The following is a 24,135-nucleotide window of genomic DNA, read 5'->3' as shown; positions in this document are numbered from 1 at the left end:
CTTTTTGATTCATGGCAAACCAAATTTCAGCTTGCAAAACTGTTGCCTCTGGGGTGGAAACCAGTTGCCTCTGCCTCTAATAAAGACTATTTTACTTGTTGGTTGATTGATTGCATGAATGATTGAGGGAGAAAGACCATGAGAGAGATCAGAAAAGGAGGAGGAGACGGGTTTTCCTTTACATTACCATTCCCTATTCATGGAAAATATAGCTCTTTATGTTTAACTGTAACTGGCATCAACCATAAACAGTGACTAGCATCTTACCTGAGAGATTTACTGCAGTCGACCCGACATCCAGTCCGGTGGGGTATCCTAGATCCCATAAAACAGAATAATACCATTTTAAAATGAAGTCATGGTAAAATTAAGAGAGATCGCACATCAAGAGAAAAAGACCTCTAAAACACTTTTGAAGTATGTCATTGTAACAACACAAAATAAATAGTGGGACTCTGACTCACCTGTGCGGATCTTGATGAACCACAGAGCTCCAATAAGCAGAACTCCGATCAGGAAGCCTCCGAAAGCAATGCCCAGCACGGCTGACAGACCAAAGTCAATACACACAGCTAGAACACACAGAAGAAACACATGAATGCATGTCTTACAATGGGGTATTTTGTAGTATCGTTGGAGATCAGCGGAATCACACAGATCAAATCAAATTGTATTGGTCATATACATATGTTTAACAGATGTTATTGCGGGTGTAGCGAAATGCTTGTAATTTAAACCATTATTATTCCTCCTATGATTTCCTTATTTTCAGCACACAACCAGTTAACATTACAAGCTCATACATTTTTTTGTTTTGTTGTCTTAAGCACATTGCACAATTTAGGCCAAATCTGTTTGTGGAAGCAAATGCTTATCGCTGTTGTGTACTTGCTAGTTCTGGCTTTCTCATCATGCGATGTGAAGTCCCAGGGCGTGGCCCTGGCAGTGCCACCATGGCAGCCTGTGTGTGGCAAAGTCCCGCACAAGCCGTTGCAGCAATTACAGACGTAGATGCAAACAAAACAACTGGAGCCAATGGGTGAGAAAGAATTGCTCTCTCTCGGCAGAACTCTCAAATCAACTATTCTGAAAAAGGCCAGAAAACAGGCCTTGGCCATGTGCTGCGTTGACACAGGCCTCTGACACTAACACACACACACACACACACATACACACACACACACACACACACACACGTGTGCATCCTAGCAATTGAGAATATGTGCAAAAATGCATGCACACCATGGCACACTGCTTCTGCTTCCTTACTAGTGAACATTTCCAACATGGATCCTGAGAATTTGGGAGGAAGCTAATCCCCTGGGCAGAAGCCATCCTGTTTCTTACCCTGTGCAGTTTCTCTCACCTGCCACCTTAAGCCTCCTGCATCCTGTGCCACTGCGCTACATGCTAGGCACAGCGCTACGCTAGGCTACCGACCGCTCTCTCTTTTCCTGAAGGAAAGACAGGATGCAGGAAGGGTGAGGGACAGCATTCTGTTTGTTTGGCTGCATCTCTTGCCACAATCCAAGCCATGTCTATCTGGTTAATATTGTTATTTATGGTGTCTATGTTATAGTCTATGTTCTTTAAATAATAAATCAAGATGATTCATCGCCTCACCTTATTAAAATCACTTAATCATCACTGCTCTACTGTCACAATATATTGAAACCCTTGTGTGCCAATGAAATGAAACTAATGTGGAGAATACATCCTTCAATAAAGTCTAATGAATTAGATTGTAAGTGATTGTAAGCTATCTTTATAGGAGGATAATTAATGATCTACTACTGTACTAACAATACAGACACAAAGGCCCTTGTCCCAGTTCATGTCTAAACAGAAACCTACTTTACAGTCTTTTATTTGTTTTCCAAAATGGGCCGACTTGTTATTTGTGTGTTTGGGTTAGACAGCAAAGCTGAACAAACAGAGACAGGAAGCAGAAGCCTTGTTGTAGGTGGGGAGGAGGTGGAGAAGACGGGCAGCAGCAGGCCTGTACTACGACACTACTACTCCAAAGAGCCCTCTGGGGGACAGCTACCAAACAGCATGGACAACTGAGGGGGATTCACATCCTGGCCAATGAAAGCAGGCGGGACCCCCAGCAACAACATCAGCAGTCAGCCTGCTTCAACTGTCAAAAAAAGCTCAATTCCAAAACTCAGGCCAGAATTCTGAAGCAGAACTGAGAGCCCAGAAAGTTGGCTGGCTCCAGTTGTTTGGTGTGTGCAATGTGTAGTCACTTGGCAGGCGTGGATAAAAAGGAGCGCTTAGGTCAATGAGGAGTTGCCTGCAGTTTAATGGGAGGAAACGTTGTTCCCTTGCCACTGATTCTCGTTCAACCATTCTCCATCACAAGTCCCTGAGTCCCTCCACACGCTCACAACTCCTTTCCATTACATAAGAACCAGAATGGGCTGGCCAGTAAAACAGGATGCAAAACCAAAAATGAGCAGCGGTGGTCTGGCTGTGTCGCCTCCAAACCCATCACCATCAAGCCGCTGATGCTCCAACCTGTATCCTCTTCTTCTCCTGCATGAGGAAATTGCAGGAAACAATTACTTGTTGGCCATAGCTGGGGAGCTATGTCCCAAGCCATAGCTGGGGAGCTATGTCCCAAGCCATAGCTGGGGAGCTATGTTCCAAGCCATAGCTGGGGAGCTATGTTCCAAGCCATAGCTGGGGAGCTATGTTCCAAGCCATAGCTGGGGAGCTATGTCCCAAGCCATAGCTGGGGAGCTATGTCCCAAGCCATAGCTGGGGAGCTATGTCCCAAGCCATAGCTGGGGAGCTGTGTCCCAAGCCATAGCTGGGGAGCTATGTCCCAAGCCATAGCTGGGGAGCTATGTTCCAAGCCAAAACATGAACCTGGGGTTCTCTTTTCTTTTTCACCCCAAAATAATGGGCTTGCAGAGGGTTGAGGAATGCAAGGTTAGTTTCTGACTCATCTGCCCAGAGATTGTCCTCCCCTTTGAAGAGTGACACCTTCCCCTCTTTGTTTTCGGGGGTTTCTGACAATAGCTCCAGTAATTTTTTTGTGACGGACAGCCGCTCGGCCAGACCTCGGACACAATGGATCCCCCTGAGGGTCATTACTAGCTGATTGTGGCCACAAAGTCAGGCTGCAGGCCTTCCTAGGGAAGAGGCCCCACCCCACCTCGCATCCCCTCTACGACCCCTCTCTTTTTGTATATCCTGAACTCATCATCGCCATGACAACGGGCCCAACGTTGAAGTGGAGCTCGTTGGAAGGCGAAACAACTGAGACAGACGGACAGACTGGCAGCAGCTACTGTGGCTGGAATGAGATGGATGATGAATGTTCTGAGAAGGGAATTGCTGAAGAGGACAATGCGGTGGCTCTTCTATTATTGCATTTGACAGCAGTTTTAGTGCTGATTTCATTTGGATTTCTTTTGGTTTTCCACAGGAAAGAAGATGGCACATTTTAGCATAGGGGTAGTCGGGGGGGTCATATCAACGATAGAGAAGAGTCATGTTTAAACTTTTTAATTTATGAATTCTGTCATTTAAGGGCCAACATTGAGGTTATCATTTGTACTGTAAATGTTGACTGATGCCAAAGCTGATAAGAGAAAAGGTAAGGGTTGAGTTGCCAGAAGGACAAACGACACTACAACAACAGAGCTGGAAGGATTTGGAGTTAACTGAACTCACTTGGTGGTGGGATGTATGTCTGGGTGACCTCCAAATTCCTCTTCACTCTTCCTCCATCTCCACATTTCTACAAGAGAATACGAAGAGAGTGAGACACACATTATTCATATTGCTTTGTTGGCAAATATACTAAAACCTACTAAAGTCAACTCAAAACATGCTTTAAGGTGAAAGGGAAAGTTCACTAAATATTTGGGTTGTTGACTAAGCTACAGTTTAGAATGAACAATGTTTAGTGAGCAACAGTTGGCACACATTATCCCTTGAAGCATATTCTCTGTGTATGATATTTCATTTTCAGTCTAGCTCTAAATGTACACTTTCTGGAACCGTTGGTGCTGTTATGAGGTTGAAATCAATTTGTCAGAGAAAAATGTATTCAAGGATCTATGAAAAATGCTCAATAATGAAAGACTTTCTCATAGAAGTAAATAAAAAAAGCAATACCCCCCAAAACACACACCTACATGCACACACACACCTCCCCCCAACACACACCTAAAATTGAAATTGGAAGTTTACATACACTTAGGTTGGAGTCATTAAAACTCATATTTCAACCACTTCACATATTTCTTGTTAACAAACTATAGTTTTGGCAAGTTGTTTAGGACATCTACTTTGTACATGACACAAGTGATTTTTCCAGCCAGCAATTGTTGACAGACAGAAAATTTCACTTAAATTCATTGTATCACAATTCCAGTGAGTCAGAAGTTTACATACACTAAGTTGACTGTGCCTTTAAACAGCTTTGAAAATTCCAGAAAATTATGTCATGGCTTTAGAAGCTTCTGATAGGCTAATTGACATAATTTGAGTCATATGGAGGTGTACATGTGAATGTATTTCAAGGCCTACCTTCAGACTCAGTGCCTCTTTGCTTGACATCATGGTAACATCAAAAGAAATCAGACAAGACTTCAGAAAAAAAATGAAGACCTCCACAAGTCTGGTTCATCCTTGGGAGCAATTTCCAAATGACTGAAGGTACCACATTCATCTGTACAAGCAATAGTATGCAAGTATAAACACCATGGGACCACGCAGCCGTCATAACACTCAGGAAAAAGACGCATTCTGTCTCCTAGAGATGAACTTACTTTGGTGCGAAAAGTGCAAATAAATCCCAGAACGAGAGCAAAGGACCTTGTGAAGATAATGGAGGAAACAGGTTCAAAAGTATCTATATTCACAGTAAAACAAATCCTATATCGACATAACCTGAAAGGCCGCTCAGCAAGGAAAAAGCCACTGCTCCAAAACCACCATAAAAAAAGACAGAAGAAGCCGGTTTGCAACTGCACATGGGGACAAAGATCGTACTTTTTGGAGAAATGTACTTTGGTCTGGTGAAACAAAAATAGAACTGTTTGGCCAATATGACCATCGTTATGTTTGGGGGAAAAAGGGGGAAGCTTGCAAGCCGAAAAACACCATCCCAACCGTGAAGCACGGGGGTGGCATCATCATGTTGTGAGGGTGATTTGCTGCAGGAGGGACTGGTGCACTTCACAAAATAGATGCATCATGAGGGAGGAAAATGATGTGGATATATTGAAGCAACATCTCAAGACATCAGTCAGGAAGGTAAAGCTTGGTAGCAAATGGGTCTTCCAAATGGACAATGACCCCAAGTATACTTCCAAAGTTATGGCAAAATGGCTTAAGGAAAACAAAGTCAAGGTTTTGGAGTGGCCATCACAAAGCCCTGACCTCAATCCCATAGAAAATGTGTGGGCAGAACTGAAAAAGCGTGTGCAAGCAAAGAACCTGACTCAGTTACACCAGTTCTGTCAGGAGAAATTAGCAAATATTCCCTCCAACATATTGTGGGAAGCTTGTGGAAGGCTACCCAAAATGTTTGATCCAAGTTAAACAATTTAAAGGCAATGCTACCGAATAATAATTGAATGTATGTAAACTTCTGACCCACTGGGAATGTGAGGAAGGAAATAAAAGCGGAAATAAATCATTCTCTCTACTATTATTCTGACATTTCCCATTCTTAAAATAAAGTGGTGATCCTAACTGACATAAGACAGGGAATTTTTACTAGGATTTAATGTCAGGAATTGTGAAAAACTGAGTTTAAACGTATTTGGCTAATTGGTAAACTTCCGACTTCAACTGTACATACCTCACTGAAGCAGAGATTGACGGAGCACTCCAGGTCCCAGCTAGTGGACGCCAGGTCATGGAGCAGCTCCAGGGAGAAGCTAACCCTGGTACTGTTGGGGCACATGGTGGAGGAGCACATCTCTGACCTGAAGGGCATGTCTCTGACCACCGGGCATGAGCCCTTGGAGCGCACCGAGCAGTTGATCACCTCGATGGTCAGCACAATCTCCCCCAGCATCCTCCCTGAGATCTGGAGGAGAGGGATGAGTGGGGACAGGAATAATTGGAGTGCTAGAAATGTTTGCATACACCACAGTATGGATGTTATGTTGTGGCCTAGAGCAGGCCTGGTAGGAGACATTGGTGGATGCATTTGCTCCCAAGTACATACTGCAAACTACATTGTATGGTCACTATATCATATATGGTGTTATACTGTATAGCAATATGACGATACTATGTACTGTAGGTACATCCAGTCCTCTCCTGGATGGAGCTACATCCCCAAACATTAATTAATACCTGTAGATTGAGATTCTATTGAAGAGACTTTTGCTTTGTGTGTTAGGAGTCATGCAGATTTGAAGGTGTGCAGGGCTTAGAGGATGAGAATTTGGGCACGGCGGGGGAACTGGGAGAGGATTAGAAAGAGCAGGAAGGTGTTGGACTGAAAAAAAAATGGTCTCACCTCTGCGTAGATCCTCTTGTCGCTCTGCACCTTGGCGTTGAGGTCCAGGGGGGAGCGGTAGTCTGGAGAGGTGTACAGCTGCATGATCAGAGGCATCTGAGGGGGGCTAGCGGGCGATGGGGTGGTCTCGGTGGGTGCAGTCTCTGTGACTGAGACAGCAAGACACAACGTTCACCTGTCAGTAAGAATCCATTTGTACATGATACTACAGGATAGGTGTACCATATATTTGTTTTAATAAAATCATAAATAATAATAATGTTGGCTAAGTTAGTTAGCTAGTCTAGTACAGGAGCCTGCTGGCAACAGGGGCATAGTGTTAGCTACCAATTACTGAGAAAGCTTGATAAAGCATATTTTATTGCAGTTTGGCACCATTATACCAACCAACAGTATGAGCATTTATGATTGTAGAACTGGTCACTCTGCGTTGGAATTTGCATTAACTTCATACATTAACTAATCGGAACAATTGTCAAATTTACAGGGACTCCCTTGTAATGCTACCCTTGCTAGAGGCCAATATTGAGTATGCTCACTGTGACTATAACTGTATTTTACCTTGTGTGTGGTCCTTATTCCCCAGGACCAGTGTGACCATGGTGCCCTCGGTTCGGATCTCAGAGTAGCTTGTGATGGTGCTTGCTTTGAAATGGTCCAAGGCCTTCTTCTGTACAGCATCGGCACTGTCTGTGTTGATGGCGACCGTGGGAGGGATCGTATGCATCATGTTGGTGGCAGCAAGCATGATCACGTTGTTAGACTGGGCGAGATAGATATCAAATGAACAGAATTTGATATAATAGATAGTACTGTATGGTTATTTTCCAATTGATATAGGACACCTTTGTCATAGAGTATAATGCATACTGATCTGAGCCTGAAATGATGACCAGACAAATGCAGACAAAATGTCTGAGTCATTGGTGATTCAGTTTCAGGCATTGATACTACAATTTAGTCAACTGTAGATGTTATCCGGTTCTTACAAAGAAGCTGGTGTGCTGTGGGTCATGGATGCTCCACGTGGTACCCTGGGGACCTCTTAGGAACAGACTGATCTGCCTCTCACTGATGACGTGCACAGAGACATAGCTGGAACAATACAATTGTGTTGATTTACTGTTCAAGAGCACCAACAACCAACACAATAACCCGTATAAGGCCACTATCATGGAAAGTGTTGCTAATGTTTTCAGCCAAGAGACTTTTCGGTGTCTTACCGAATGCTGACATCCTCAGGGATGTTAACGATATATAGTTCTTTCTCAGTGTGACTGTTGAGAGGCTGGTTCGAGCAGGACTTGATCGATGAAGGTATGTTTGATTTGAATGTCAGATAGTGCTTGAGGGAGTGCCATTCATTTTCAAGTGTACAGTTGTTGGAGCCAGTTGGAAGGAGTCTTGTTCCTGTAAAATCATTCATGTTTATTATTCAGATTTGTTACATCATCTGTAATTCTTCAGTCACATCAAAAACAGACAGTTTGTGGGAGTTGTGTAAGTTTGAGGTACGTTGTATGTATCTGACAGTGTCTTACCCTCTCTCCCTGTGGAAGCGATGCTCGTTGGGTTCTGGACGGTGGTGAAAGACGTCACCCCACCAAACTCCTCGGTGGCCCACCTCACTAGATCTTCATTGCCTGTGGGCAGCGCTTTTCTATGGATGTTGCCTCCTGAACCATAAAACATTATATTGGAGTTGTTGGCCATCTGGAGAGTAAAGGAAAATACATTAGAAATTGCATTTCAGGTCTCTTTGACTATCTGTCTACTGTATGTAAGTTATGATACTATGGGTTCACTTCAATTGAACCTATATTGCAATAATGCAGCACAGTCCGCTGGTCAAACTAGACCACAGAATAAAAATGTACATACTACTTATTAAGTTATCTTCTCAGGTAGACTCCCCTCACATTTCGATTATTAAGAAGAGGTGTGTGCCTAGGCAGTAGTTCATAAACAAACACACTACATATATAAGGCAAGTTTGATTGAATCTGTCTGTTAACATGATCCACTCCATTCTTTTTAATTTCCTTTATGGACGTGGGGGGGATTCTTGTTTATGTACAGTACAACCCTAAGTCATTAAGCCACTCTACCTCTATGAGGGTGAGACAGCTCTGTTTGTCTGCTCATTGTTACCATGGCATTAGGTGAGTCGGCGCCTTATTTAGAGACCGCTACCTCATGTTTGCACAATGTGTCTGACAACAGCCACATCAAAGCAAGCCTCCCTCTTCCCCTCTCTCTCTCTCTCTCGCTCTCCCTCTTTCTGTCTGTCTATATCTTGTTCTCCCTCTTTCTCCATCTCTCATTTTCTCTCTCCATCTCTCTTTCTCTCTCTCTCTCTCTCTCTCTCGCTTTCTTTATTCTCTGAGCAGTGCAGAGCCATTTGAAAAGGAATGTTTATTATGCTAAAGTGTCTAAAGGCCCGGTTGAACAACCCCATTGGAGCCAAGGTCTTTCCTTCGCTTCCTGAGTGGGGCCGGGAAATGGGGACCTTTTTAACTCTGTGCGTCAATGGAGTCGGCTGGAATCTGGCTCCATACGGGTATAAATATATACATCCAGCCTAGTGCATGCACACTACAGCACACATTCCCCTAGCACACATTCCCCTGTTTCCCAAACAGGCCAGGGAAATAATGGACTGTACATGAAGTACTCCAGTAGGTGTTCTAATGTATCGGTCGGTTATGTGCCATTCTGGTGTAACCTAAGAGTCGCGCCCAATCTGTACTCATCTGCTAATCAAATATTTGTATAAAGACAACTATACTTCTATAAGCATATTAAAAAAAAACAATTAGATTATTAGCCCAAGAGCTTGAGAATAGAATCCCTTTATATATTATACAGAGCATATGGATGGAGCAGATATCCATTTCCCTTTGGATCCTGTCGCAACAATGGCTTCATTTTCTCCCCCATTAATGTTCTCATCATTATTCCCGTTGCATTCCAGCTAATATAGCACACAGATGGACAAATTGTTCTGGACTGGCGGGACTTATATAGGTCCGATGTGTTGTTACAATTAATTTCAGGATAATGGATAGCATAAAAACAACAACAAACAATTAGCTACGCTGCATTGCACAAACTCACAGGAGGTACAGTATGTGCTCAGTGTTTTTCCAAGAAGAGGCTAGGGAAGGGGGAGAGAGCAGCAGCCATTGTGTTGGCAATGATTTTGGCGTTTGAGGAATAATTCCATATATTTCCTGGTGGTCGAGGTCTTAGGGTGAAAACTAAGGGCTGGAAAGAAGACCACTGATTGTTCTCTCTGTGGACCTCCCATGTTAGCGGTCAGTGTGTGTGTATGTGTGTGTTAAGGCCTGCCAGCTGCAGCCAGACCCCATAAAGCCAGTCAGAACGCTCTGCTGAGAGCCAAGTAAACCTGTGTGATTGATTGGTCCTTCTCATGCGTGTATATTTTGTTTAATGTGGATCGAAATAGAAAGACGGGAAACTACAGAGACGAGAACATAAAAAACATCACAATGGAGGGAGAGGAGGAGGGGCGGAGAAGGAAGTAAGTAAGGAAGAGAGAAAGAGAGTGAGAAGGATCAGCGAATGATAGAAGGAACTACTTTGACATGAATTTGTCTCCTGGGGGTCAGAGTTCAACGCTGCACGGCCAGGGGACATAACGCACAACAGGAAGTAGTCTGATCAAGAAGTGGCATTGTCTACTGGCACTTTCAGAAACTTCTCAGATTAGAGTTCCTTCCTTTGGCCTGATCCAGAGGGGTTGAATGAGCCAGGGATGACAAGCTCCACGCATCCTCCTGTCCTATACTCCTCGCATCTCCTCTCTTCTCCTTCTCTGTCCTCCCTTCTGATTCACCTCACTTCTCTCCTCTTCTTCTCTACTCCCCTCTTCTCCTCTCCTCTCGTACTGCATCATTAACCCCGTGGAGAACACTGGAGTGACAGCTAGATGCCATATCGCTCAGACGCTGTGCAGACACTGTATTGTGTGTAGCCGTGACACTCAGCATTGTGTGTCTGTGTCGTTGCTATCACAGAGGAGTCAGCGGGATTTAAGTCACTGTCAGAGAGAGCTATCTGGTGGGCTGTTTAGAACAGGCACCCATCCAAAATAGATTAGGTTCGAGGTCAAGGCCATTCGCCTATCTGTCTGTCTCTGTCCCCTTGGCTCCAAGGATACATCGTGAACTGTCTGCACGAGGGTGTGCGGGGGACAATGCCAGAGGGGTCATCAACTCTTACATAACATAGAAGAGAGAGCACTGGGTGTTTCTCAATATGCGTACTACCGTGCTCCACACTCTCATGCTCCGAGTGAATTCTCAGATGAAGTTCTCTCGAGTACGTTCTTGCGAAGACAAGAGTGTGGAGAACGCATAAAACATTACAATTGAGAAGCACTCACACTTGCCCTACTATATTACCTCACGCTGCACCTTCACATTCACTGAACATTCTTCCAGCTAGGACAATTGCAACAATAGACGAAACAAGATATAGACAAACCAAACGTTTTACTTCATAACTCTCAGCTACGTGAATCATAATCAGCTAACAATTCTTCATGGATATCTGGCTATCGAACAGTAGTAGCTAGCCAGTTAACCCTATTGACTCATTATGGGCTTGCGATCTACGGTACGTAGGCAGGTAAACATTTCAAAATGTCCTTTTAATCAAGATAAAATATTGTTGTCAGACAACATATGAGATGTGAATAGGCAACATTTCATTCATTTGTCTTTGCACACTTTCCGTTGAAGCTTGCATCGATGCATGCTTCAAAATATGTAGAAACGGCGTATGCCTTCCATTAGTGCCCTCCGTGCTCCGTTTCGCAGACTTTGATTTGGACTCGTATGCAAAGCCTCCCGTGCTCCAATTTGCGTGCTTGGAGCACGGTAGTATGCATTTTGAGAAACGCACACTGTGTAATCATGTCTTGGTGTGAAGCTAAACTACCACCCCATATTAGATGGGAGAACAAACAACAAGATCTACAACAAGGAGGAAAGGAGGAGGGACAACTGAGGATGTGAGACCTTGAACCTTGACGATGAACCCACAGGTCGGTGGCCTTTTGTGAATGTACGCAAATGTACTCTGTCCCATCTGAGTGTGTGTGGTGACTCTTCCCTGTCTTGGTTACAGCTGGATAGAACACTGGGCCTGTAGCCAACAGATCTGTCAGCCTCGTGACGCACTTCCTTTTTCCATTCAAATGGTAACATTCCCAAGTGATCCACTACACACTATCCCATCCTCCCATCCCACACACACACATCCCCTCTTCATGTAAAATGGTCCCCCTCTCTGCAGGACACGATAGGCTATCCTACTGTCACAGACTGCTGACAGTATTGTAAACATTGAATCATCCTATTTATCGTGGAAGATTACTGAGTTTTAACAGCACCTTAATACGACAAATTTTAAGTAGAGGATAGAAGGGGGTCGAAATACATCAAATATCGTGTTATTTATTTGACCCTTTGTGTGAGAAGCAGAGATCAAGAGGAGGAGGCTAGGGCTGTGGACTTGGTCTGAACTCTCCACTCAGCTTGGTACTTGTGTTCATTGTGATAAAAAGCAAGAGTTCTGTTTCAAGAGAATGGGTGCCCACAGATAAGTTGTGGTTTGAGTCCTTGGCAGGGATCCAAAATCAATAGTACTATAATTTACTGTCAAACTCCAAAAGACAACATCCTATCAGTCCCTTCTGCTTCATTTTCAAAATTCGGTTGATAAGACAAAACCCTTTGAGACACACCATCTCTCTCTGAAGGAGTCCTTTCTTTCTAAAAACTCACTTGACGTGTGTAAATCTAGTAGATAGGTTGAACACAATACTCAAGCTAATGTCTCCACTATAACACTACACATCCCCAGTGTCTGACAGAGACTATTAGGTTGCTCCCTACTCCAACACACTTTAAGCATTTTTATCATGTGTACCAGATATAAAATACACACAGGTTCTTCGGTACTGGGAAACTCAACAAACAAGGGTAATTGCTCCTCCAAACTGTCCCAGGGGCTTGCACAGCTGTGGCTGGTTTGGAGAGCCCATCTGGGCCTGCAGAAAAGCATTTCTCCCCTGGTTAACTATGGAAGTAGGGAGCCTGGCAGTGAGGCTCTACTCCCCCCCACCCCCCACCCCTGGCTCCAAACACTAGAGCTGAACAGAGCAGAGTAGAGTGGAAGAGTAGAGTGGAGCAGCTCAGCTGGCAGGAACAGCAGAGCTGCCAGGCTAGACTCCTAGCCCTTGCCAAGCCCCCATTAGCGAAGTATCAGGCAATGCAGCCAGCTATCTATCAGGCAATACCTATTCAGAGTCCCTCTCTATTTCTGTAGGCGATTGGGCATTAAGGTGTCTAATAGAAGTCAGTATCTATGCTTTTCTCCCGGCTAGGATATACTGTAATTCCTGGAGTAATAATTTGCATATAACTTTTGTGTACTTTTCATACACTGACATACTGTAATGCCCTTACACTAACTGATACACAACCCCAAAGGAAACAAGTGGCAAAAGGAAACACTTTAAATGAGGAGAGATGGTATACTTACGTATAAGCTGACATCCACGTTAGCATTGGTCAGAAAGTATATGACCTGCTCTGAGTCTGTGGTGATGATGAGGTGCATTGGCTTGGCAGTGGTCATGTTTAGTGCAAACATGGTGGAAGCCTAGAGAGGACAGAAGAATCACGTTAAATTTCAAGAAAAATACATTCAAGTTTGTGATGACTGTAAATGCAAGAAAAGCCTGATATCATGTTTATCACAATTCACCCCACATTTTTTTACTGCAAGAAAATCAATTCTTACACACCCCCAATCACCCACCCCACCATCCATCTGAGTGTACAGTACACGTCAACTTAACCACCACATCAACAATGGCTGTACATTCAAAACTGAGCCATGCATGGTATGTACAGTAGCTATAGCACAAGCATGTGGGTTGCAGGGGAAGTGGTGGTGGCTTTAATCCCCAAAGGAACTTTGCTGTGATTACAAAATAAGAATCAAGCAGTATAAACATTTTGTGTGAGAGATCACACTGGGGTCACAGAGAGGGCAATGTTTACTGTAGGATTCTAAGATCTCATCTGTTCGGTCACCTTATAGGCCTTTTATAAGGGTAATTATGCAATGTCATTGTTTATGAGAGTCTCTTGATAAATTGTGAGCTGGCATAGATTCTAAATGTACGTTATGACAGATTATAGGATGAGGCTTACTGCTTCCATGTGTGTCTGAATGACTAGCAAATACTGCACACACACAAAACCTGGTTCCCAATCTATTCCCCTCACACGTGTATGGACTGCACACCTCCATGCTGAAAAATCTACTTCTCCAATAGTGTTATTACATTTCACTGAGTCAGTGCATGGCATCATCAAAATACAATGACTTCACACTGCAATGTAATGATCCTGTGGTGGGGTAACACATGGCGTTCGAAAGACACAAATGTAATCTAACACCTTCATTTATTTTGAAGGGACCAGGCTTGGGATTGAATTGTCGCCTGACAGCTCAACACAAGGGTTTCTATTGTGTTCTGTCTCTCCCACAGAGAAAGTCATTGAGAAAAGTGCATTTCTGTTCCCTTCCAGAGGCATCACATCAGCACAATACGTGTGAAAAATACAAGGATGGGCCGCATGCCAAATGATGTACCACTTTCTTCACTTCTTCAATTCCAGAGATGACAAGATTCAAAGAATTCCCTATATGGTAGGTCACTTGTGTGATTTGATAGAGACAGCTGATCTAAGACACAACATTATGTAGTCTCTCTAGGGTTGGGAAAGTTATCTACTATAAATCACTGCGGAATTATGGCGCAATATGGAAATGTGACATATTCACCCCAAGTGGCAGGTGTTGGCAGACAGACAGTTCTGACTGAAGCTCCAAGGAGTCTGTAGTAGAGGAACAGGCTACAGCAACACCTGTCCAATACTACAGTCAAACCAGCACAACACTAGCAGAACCAGCTAATGGAACCAATCCAACATCAGTGAATCCAATCCAACACCAGCCAAACACCAGTGAATCCAATCCAACACCATTCCAACACCAGTGATCCCAGTACAGCATCAGTTCCTGCTGTGAGGCTTGGGGTGCCAGGAGAAGTGGAGGTGAGAGGCTTGGGGTACCAGGAGAAGTGGAGGTGAGAGGCTTGGGGTACCAGGAGAAGTGGAGGTGAGAGGCTTGGGTTACCAGGAGAAGTGGAGGTGTGAGGCTTGGGGTGCCAGGAGAAGTGGAGGTGAGAGGCTTGGGGTACCAGGAGAAGTGGAGGTGAGAGGCTTGGGTTACCAGGAGAAGTGGAGGTGTGAGGCTTGGGTTACCAGGAGAAGTGGAGGTGAGAGGCTTGGGGTGCCAGGAGAAGTGGAGGTGAGAGGCTTGGGGTACCAGGAGAAGTGGAGGTGAGAGGCTTGGGGTGCCAGGAGAAGTGGAGGTGAGAGGCTTGGGTTACCAGGAGAAGTGGTGAGAGGCTTGGGGTACCAGGAGAAGTGGAGGTGACAAGCTTAGCCATATCCACTCCACTAATCTCTTCTCCCCTCTCCAGTGACAGCAGAGTCAACATGTCCACCTGGCCGGCCCCATACAGTGGACTCCCAACCCTGACAGAGAGAGGACAGGATGTGCATGGATGCCCTCCTGTAGTGCACACTATCTGCTTCAGAGGTCCTGGAGGAGATTAAATAGCCTCTTTCTGAGTGGCAGTGGCCCCGACACATGCTTAGCTCACAAAGAAAAGCTCCACTAGGCAGCTACAGGATTCAGCAGGCTGGAAGCCAGTTGTACAGAGGGTCAGAGAGGCATATTCTACACTGAACAAAAATATAAATGTAACATTTGAAGTGTTTTTCATAATTGTACATATACACAAAAAGCTTATTTCTCTTAAATGTTGTGTGCACATTTTTTTTACATCCCTGTTAGTGAGCATTTCTTCTTTGTCAAGATAATCCATTCACCTGACAGGTGTGGCATATCAAGAAGCTGATTAAACAGCATGGTCATTACACAGGTGCACCTTGTGCTGGGGACAATAAACGGCCATAAGCCACCTCCAACATCGTTTTAGAGATTTTGGCAGTACGTCCAACTGGCCTCACAACTGCAGACCCCATGTAACCACGCCAGCCCAGGACCTCCACATCCGGCTTTTTCACCTGCGAGATCGTCTGAGACCAGCCACCCAGACAGCTGATGAAACTGTGGGTTTGCACAACCGAAGAATTTCAGTCAGAACTGTCAGAAATCGTCTCAGCGAAGCTCATCTGCGTGCTTATCATCCTCACCAGGGTCTTGACCTGAAAGCAGTTCAGCGGCGTAACCGACTTCAGTGGGCAAATGCTTACCTCCAATGGCCACTGGCACGCTGGAGAAGTGTGCTCTTGCATTTTATCAATGGCAATTTGAATAAACAGAGATACCGTGACAAGATCCTGAGGCCCATTGTCGTGCCATTCATCCGCCGCCATCACCTCATGTTTCAAATTGACAATGCACAGCCCCATGTCTCGAGGATCTGTACACAATTCCTGGAAACTGAAAATGTCCCAGTTCTTCCATGTTCTGCATTCTCACCAGACATACTAACCATTGAGCAGTAACTTTGCATAGCCATTGAAGAGGAGTGGGACAACATTACACCGGACCACAATCAACAGCCTGATCAACTCTACGCGAAGGAGATGTGTCGCACTGAATGATGCAAATGGTGGTCACACCAGATACTAACTGGTTTTCTGATCCACACCTCTACAGGTTTTTAAATGTATCTGTGACCAGCAGACCAGTAGACAACAGGTGAACAGTGTTGGGCTTCAACTTCTGGTAAGTCAAATATGTTCTTGCAATATTGACCACAGTCAAGAATGCGTTATAAGCTAGTGAAGTTTACAAAGATACAGGATATTTATATTCCGTTTTGAACTTGCCAATTCATTACCATAAATGAATTGGTATTTACTTCCCTTGTATGTCAGTAGGGAGGAGAGGAAGGTAAAAGGTTTGCGGTTGTGAATACTGAAGTGGAGGACCTCTTAAATACCTCTAAAACACAGTTCTGAAGAGGTGCTTTTGGGGAATTAACTATTTATATTTTATCCTGACGTGGCGGTTCGCAAAAAAATCATCTCTAATCTCCTGCTTGTTTTGGAGCTGGATTTTCTTTGCTGCTGGCCTTTTTTCTTTGTGTGGATGAGTGTGCTGAGGAACACAGTGTCTTTTGTTCGTATCTGCTCGCTCTTATTAAATTGATTGTCTGCTGCCTGCTGCTGACAGCATGCATTCCGAGAGGGCCACGCTGGGCTGAGGCGAGGGGCCGACATGAAATAATCGGACCCCTGATGTTTGGAGCTGGTCGGAGGAGACCACCAGTGTATTGTCTGAGGCCTACCACAGGGCTAATACGCAAGGCCTATGCAAGGGCCATGTTCAACACACATAGACACACACACAACACACCACATTAGCTGCTGTCAACAGGCCATTTGAAATGCCAGGCAGGTTAGGGTTAAGGTTAGGGTTTGGCTCAAAACAAAAATTCTATTGCTGAATTTGAACATGCAATCTTTGGCACCAGAGGTAGATGCTTTCAAAGAATTCCAGGTTATAAGTTGAGGCATTAATTGAAAGGTTTTAAGGTTAGGGTTAAAGGAAAACACCACCCAAAAACTATTATTTTTGGTATTTGTTTCATTACTCCATTGTTGAAATTTGAATGTTTTGCTTGTTAGCAATCAAGTTTTCAAGATATGTAACTTTCAAAATACAAAAAACATCACATTTTGGGACTATGTCTATAATGGACAAATGTATTTTTATTTTAACTTTAGTTAACTAGGCAAGTCAGTTAAGAACAAATTCTTATTTACAATGACAGCCTAGGAACACTTGTTCAGGGGCAGAACAAAATATTTTTACCTTGTCAGCTTGGGTATTTGCTCTTGCAACCTTTCGGTTACTAGTCCAATGCTCTAACCACTAGGCCCACAAAGATGGCAGGTAGAAAAAAGTACTCAATTAACATACTTGAGTAAAAGTAAAGATACGTTAACAGAAAATGACGCAAGAAAAAGAGAAAGTCACCCAGTAAAATACTACTTGAGTAAAAGTCTAAAAATATTGGGTTTTAAATGTGCTTAAGTATCAAAAGCAAATGGAATTGCTAAAATGTACTTAGGTATCAAAAGTAAAAGTACAAGTATAAACCATTTCAAATTCCTTATATTACGCAAACCAGGCAGCATGGTTTTCTTGTTTTTTTATGTAATTACAGATAGCCAGGGGCACACTTCAACACTCAGACACCACTTACAAATGAAGCATTTGTGTTTAGTGAGTCCGCCAGATCAGAAGCAGTAGGGATGACCAGGGATGTTCTCTTGATAAGTGTGTGAATTCGACCATTTTCCTGTCAAAATGTAACGAGTACTTTTGGGTGTCAGGGAAAATGTATGTAGTAAAAAGTACATTATTTACTTTAAGAATGTAGTGAAGTACAAGTAAAAGTTGTCAAAAATCTAAACAGTAAAGTAGAGATACTCCAAAAAACAATCTCAAGTAGTACTTCAAAGTATTTTTTACTTAAGTACTTTACACCACTGCTTTAAGGTAACAGCACTGTCGCCGCTAGTGGCCGGTATGTATGTATGTATGGACGTCGAACACTGACTTTGTATCACGGGTGACGTGTGTGTGTGTGTGTGTGTGTGTGTGTGTGTGTGTGTGTGTGTGTGTGTGTGTGTGTGTGTGTGTGTGTGTGTGTGTGTGTGTGTGTGTGTGTGTGTGTGTGTGTGTGTGTGTGTGTGTGTGTGTGTGTGTGTGTGTGTGTGTGTGTGTGTGTGTGTGTGTGTGTGTGTGTGATACTAGTAGGGACAGTGAGTCTGGCAATACGTCTGAAAAAGATGATCAGTTTCCCTGCCAACTGTCTATCATTAAAGCACACTGCTTGCATAGTCTTTTTAGCAGTGTCCGAAAATGTTTATCATCAAAACTCCCTGAAGAATAACTCAATAATCAGTCAGCTGAGAGATACATGTCTTCTTTCTTCTTGGGATTCATTATATAAATTGATCTCTAGTTGCCTCAACAAGTGAAGTGTCCATAGCTTAGAAGACTAAGTACTTCTCTGACAACTAGACTATACACTTCCCGTTCGATTAAACATAGTAGGGTTAATTAAACATAGTAGGGTTGATTAAACATAGTAGGGTTGATTAAACATAGTAGGGTCTTAGGTGAGTTGTTATCCTGTTTGCTAATCATATTGTTAAATAATGGGTGAGTTCTTGAAAAGCACACAATATACAGTAAATGTGTGACTAATTTCCCTGTTATTTGACAGTTTACCAGTCTGATATGGGCAACTGATTCACTCAGTTTGAGTCAATAGAGTCAAGGATGTGTCTGTGACTAATATGAGTCAACAGGATTTAGTCTTGCAAATCAGTTGGGAAACATTCATTTCACTTTAAACCAAAAATCAATGGCCTTTACTAAAGAACTGTCCCTTATTCTAACTTTCTCCATCACTCTCTCTCGTCACTTTATTAGTTTGAACAATGCACATTGCCATCCCTGGTTACTCGCCCTTGCTATTTTTGTTCCTGTGCTTTCCAGATACAATTGTTTTCCTTTTTTGAGAGAGAGAGAGAGCTTCTCGAGAGCAACTTTTTCAAAGGCTTTTGCTGGTGCATAACAGCTTCCCGTTACTCTTTGTCTCTCTCCCCTAACCCGAGCCGGCTCCGACGGTCCAGTCTCGGCTGTGAGCCAAGGCCCTCACACTCGTGCCTGAATGGGACATGTCCAGCCCTCCTGCCTTCCACCCCCTCTTCCCTCCGTCCTCTATCCCTCCATCCCCCTCCAAGGCTGAACCCATACACAGGCCGCCAGGCAGCCACACTTCCTATATGACCCCTCCCTTTCCACAAACACCTTTGTCACCACCTCTCCTCTTTAGGGGGCTTAATATTCCATCATAGTTGTTTACAGTGCCTGGCAGGGGGTGAGGGGTGATGATGGGTGATGATGAGAGCGGGGGGGGGGGTCGTGTGAACTTTTGTTTAGGATGGAGGGAATTGTTTTCTGTCTGTGTGGAGTGCATGCAGGTAGGTGAGCACTGAAATGCTCTGCAAAACCCCAAACTAAACCTCAATTCAGGAGGTGTTATCTTGTCCAATCACAAACGATTTCAGTACCAACTTAAAGTATACAAGTTGACTGATGTCTGGAAGAAGTTTTGTGGAGCAACTGAGCAAACGCAAGAATTGCCTGAGTGAGAAGGTAAGCAAGCTGTCATCTACACTGTTTGACCATATACGTTTTTTTGCGTTTCTTCAAATGTGTGTCTCTACAAAGCTCAGCTTTTTGGGAGCATTTTGCTACTGTATTCTGCTATCAAGATGGCATGCTGATTGTTGAAGCTTACAGATGCTCATCTTTGATATTTTTGATATTAATAGGCCTGTATTCTTGCCATGTTTAACAGATACCTTGCATGTCTGGATGACTTCTTCTACCCCACTTCTGACCAATTAGTCTGTATAATGGAAGGACACACACATACAGTTTATTGGTTTTGTGAAAAGTACAGATGCTCATTCTGATTTGGTTTGATGTTTATAGGCCTGTATTCTTTGCACATTCACTATGAACTATGGAAACTACTGCACTGACATCTGCCGGTATGAAATGTTTTATCTTTGCTGCTAATAAATGGGCCAAAGACCCAGCAAAGAATATGTTTAGAAAGGGGTTTGTTGTGTACGCATTTATCTCACCTTTGCTAGAGTAGCTGTCAGGGAGGTTAGCTGCCACCACACACACACAGCACACAGCGTAGTATAAAGCTTCCGACTGGGCAGCCCCAGTCGAAACAGTTCGCACATAGACTGAGTGTACAAAACATTAGAAATAACTTCCTAATATTGAGTTTGCCCTCAGAACAGTCTCAATTCGTCAGGGCATGGATGCTACAAAGTGTCAAATGTGTTCCACAAGGATGCTGGCCCGGGTGACTCCAATGCTTTCCACAGATGTGTCAACTTGGCTGGATGTCCTTTGGGAAACTGTTGAGCGTGAACAACACACTCAAACCGGTGTGCCTGGCACCTACTACCATACCCCGTTCAAAGGCACTTAAATATTTTATCATACCCATACATGAACTGAATGGTACACAAACACAATCCTGTCTAAATTGTCTTATGGCTTAACAATCTTTCTTTAACCTGGCTCCTCCCCTTTATTTATACTGATTGAAGTGGATGTAACAGGTGGCATCAATAAGGGATCATAGCTGGATTCACGTGGTCAGTCTATGACATGAAAAGAGCAGGTGTTCCTAATGTTTTGTACCTTCAGTGTATATTATGACAACATTTTTTGATTTGTTTTGGTGTTCGACAGCATTCAGCAGGATTTTTCCAGCTGTTCGAGCACAGAATTTATTTTCTTGAGGCTTGTCGAAGTTCGGTATCCGATGTCTACGCCCATTCATCAGTAATTGGTCAACAGTAGGGATTCTTCAATTAAGTTGTCATTTAACGACAGACTTTCACTTGAGAAATATTCTACCAAACATCTTAGTTAGATGTAAAATTGCGCAACTAAGAACTCAGCAAAAACGTCAAAATTAAATACAGATTTCTTGAGTAATCTTAGAGTAATTCAAAATATTTTGAGGAAGTGTACTGGCTACGGCATCTCAAGAGGGACAAACAGTCAATGAGATGAGAGAAAGTGTTTGTGTGTGGTAGAGAGAGATCATTGATAAGAAATTACGAATACGTGCTGACCAGACACTGTCAAAGAATGAAAATTAAGTCTGGGGTGAAATAGCAGTGTAGGATTACATTCCTCCGAAGCACTGATCTTGGGACAGTTGGCTATAATTGGAATTACATATTGTTATGCAATTTGGGGTACAACTTTGAAATCAACCTGTATTCTACACACTTAGCCCCATTCCCCATGCAGGCTGTTGGATGAGGTTGTGTGTTTTCACACTGCTTTGTGTAGTGTAAGGAACCCCAGTCACCTCAGGGGAGACCCTGGCTCCATGTTATGTCTGGCATGTGTTTGTACTGATCAGGCTGAGCAGAGCTGGTGTCGGTCATGTTGACTCTCAGCCACATGGGAAAACTAGCTAATTCATCTGACATCAATCTCTTGTGTAAACTAGCCTAGTGTGTTAATGCTCATCTGGTATCAATCAACCTGTGTTTTCAATGTACTGGACTATTCAGAATGAGTGTACTGGATGCATCTAATTCTAGTGGTGGGTTTCCACAGTAGTTCAGTACATACACACAGTATGTAGATTGCCTTACCCCAGGAAGGAAGTGCAGGCTGAGGATGTGCACCTCTTTACTGTCCTTAGTGGTGTAGCTGGTCCAGCAGCCTGTTGGCATCTCCCTCACCCTGATCCAGGCATTCTGGTTGTCAGGAACATTCACTGGCTCACACGTCTGCTGGGATGCTGGGGGAGAGACAAGGGGCAAACCTGGATAAGCAAAGTAGAGAGGTCACACATTCTAGGACAATACATTTTATTGAACCTTTATTTAACCAGGCACATCTGTTAAGAACACATTCTTATTTACAATTGTGGCCAATGATGACCTGGCAAGTGGCTAAAGCCTTAAATGCCATGTTTAAACTTGTAAAACAGGCCTATGCTTACGAGTAGGGTTTCTAAAGGAGGGTATATAGCTGGAAGCATTCAAGTCACAAAATTACACTGATTTGCCAGATGGTGGTGCTATAAAAAGAGATTGAAAATGCAAAGTTTGAAAGGTCACGGCCCTCACCCTGTTTGACCTAGTCATGAAATTCGGTACATAGGTTGCTCTCCGCACAAGGAACCAATTTGCCTAGGGACACGCCATGATGGATTTTCCGCCATTTAACATTTTGTGAAAAACACTTAAAACGCTACTCTTCTGGCAGCGAATGACCGGTCGGCACGAAACTTGATAAGTGGCGTCTATGGACAAAGTTCTCTCAAATAATATTTTCCAATCTAGTACCTAAAAAAACAATAAACGTTCATGTGGCTGGCAGATAAATACATATAAATCAGTCAAGGACATTCGTATTGTAACAAAATATGGTACACATGTTGCAAACACTGTCAATACTCAACATATGCAAGAATATTCATATTTACCACACTATCTCTTGATCTGTTTGACTCAGAGTGATGAAATATGGCATACTGTATGCTCAGGGATATCCAGCAAACCTACGCAATATCTCAAACACCACAGGCACGATTTTTTTAATTTACCCCCTTTTCTCCCCAATTTCTTGTTATCCAATTGTTAGTAGCTACTATCTTATCGCTACAACTCCCGTACGGGCTCAGGAGAGACGAAGGTCGAAAGCCATGCGTCCTCCGAAACACAACCCAACCGCACTGCTTCTTAACACAGTGCGCATCCAACCCAGAAGCCAGCCGCACCAATGTGTCAGAGGAAACACTATGCACCTGGCAACCTTGGCAACTGCTTCTTAACACAGCGCACATCCAACCCGGAAGCCAGCCGCACCAATGTGTCAGAGGAAACACTGTGCACCTGGCAACCTTGGTTGGCGTGCACTGTGCCTGGCCTGCCACGGGAGTCGCTGGTGCGTGATGAGACAAGGATATCCCTACCGGCCAAGCCCTCCCTAACCCGGACGACGCTAGGCCAATTGTGTGTCGCGGCCAGCTGCGACAAAGCCTGGGCGCGAACCCAGAGTCTCTGGTGGCACAGCTAACGCTGCGAGGCAGTGCCTTGCGCCACCCGTGAGGCCCACCACTGGCCGATTTTGACGAAATTTGGTTGAATGATGCTTCTAGCCATAGAGATCTGGCATTTACAAAAGTACACTGATTGGCCCAAGGGGGGGCGTTGCATCATTCGTGGGGAACGATATGTTTACCTTTGCCTTGCTTTACTATGACAGTATGTATTTGTGGTCAATGTTTTGGTGTCAAACTGGTGGCAGTTGTGAAAAAGTCAATAGTTGGACGAGTTGCAAAGGTAATTGAAATTGTTGATTAAATTAAGCTATTTTCTCTTAAACAATATGGTCTATCTACGAGAAACTCATGGACAATATGTTAAATTACTTGTAGTTTTGCAACCCTGCATAAAAATAACTGCCGATGTGAAATGCATTAGGTACAAGAACATAGGTACAATAAAGAGAGAAAACCAAGGAGAGCTGGTAGCGCTAACACCCTCTATTATGACCATATGAATAATGCATTATGAATTTCCTTGAAATGTTTTATGCATCAACAATAAATACATTAAAACACATTATATCATTAGTAAGATATATTCATACACATTATAGGCAACATACAAAGAGCTCGGTAGACCAGCAATATAATGCATGATCTGAAACGCATATTAAATCACCCTCTTGGCTACAGCCTAGACTAGCCTATGGAGGGTGTTGCTTTCCTGTTCTATTCATCTCTGATTCCTCCACATGCACTCCATCACTCCTGCTTCAGTGACTGTCTATGGTAGTGGAGGAGGGTTGCATGGCGGGGCATTTGGAAGCAGTGCTGCCGTGTTTTCTAATCAGGAGATAAAGTAAGAAGTATG

The 24,135-nt window shown here is 43.6% G+C and overlaps 1 protein-coding gene across 1 annotated transcript in view; it reads right to left on the bottom strand.

The window, feature by feature from the left end:
* Positions 1 to 24,135, bottom strand: part of LOC135544448 (endoglin-like) — a 43,413-nt gene that overhangs the window by 5,245 nt on the left and 14,033 nt on the right. The window contains exons 3-13 of the mRNA XM_064972060.1: positions 21,862 to 22,010; positions 13,067 to 13,186; positions 8,035 to 8,206; positions 7,717 to 7,903; positions 7,483 to 7,588; positions 7,055 to 7,256; positions 6,494 to 6,642; positions 5,825 to 6,055; positions 3,685 to 3,751; positions 465 to 572; positions 268 to 315 (exon numbers count right to left, since the gene is read on the bottom strand). Of these exons, the coding sequence (XP_064828132.1) occupies positions 268 to 315; positions 465 to 572; positions 3,685 to 3,751; positions 5,825 to 6,055; positions 6,494 to 6,642; positions 7,055 to 7,256; positions 7,483 to 7,588; positions 7,717 to 7,903; positions 8,035 to 8,206; positions 13,067 to 13,186; positions 21,862 to 22,010 (1,539 nt within the window). The remainder of the gene's footprint in view (positions 1 to 267; positions 316 to 464; positions 573 to 3,684; positions 3,752 to 5,824; positions 6,056 to 6,493; positions 6,643 to 7,054; positions 7,257 to 7,482; positions 7,589 to 7,716; positions 7,904 to 8,034; positions 8,207 to 13,066; positions 13,187 to 21,861; positions 22,011 to 24,135) is intronic.

This window comes from Oncorhynchus masou, chromosome 8 (genome assembly GCF_036934945.1).
Source record: "Oncorhynchus masou masou isolate Uvic2021 chromosome 8, UVic_Omas_1.1, whole genome shotgun sequence".
NCBI classification, from domain to species: domain Eukaryota; kingdom Metazoa; phylum Chordata; class Actinopteri; order Salmoniformes; family Salmonidae; genus Oncorhynchus; species Oncorhynchus masou.
Note: the sequence above shows the minus strand (reverse complement) of the source record. Positions and strands in the feature narration are given on the sequence as shown.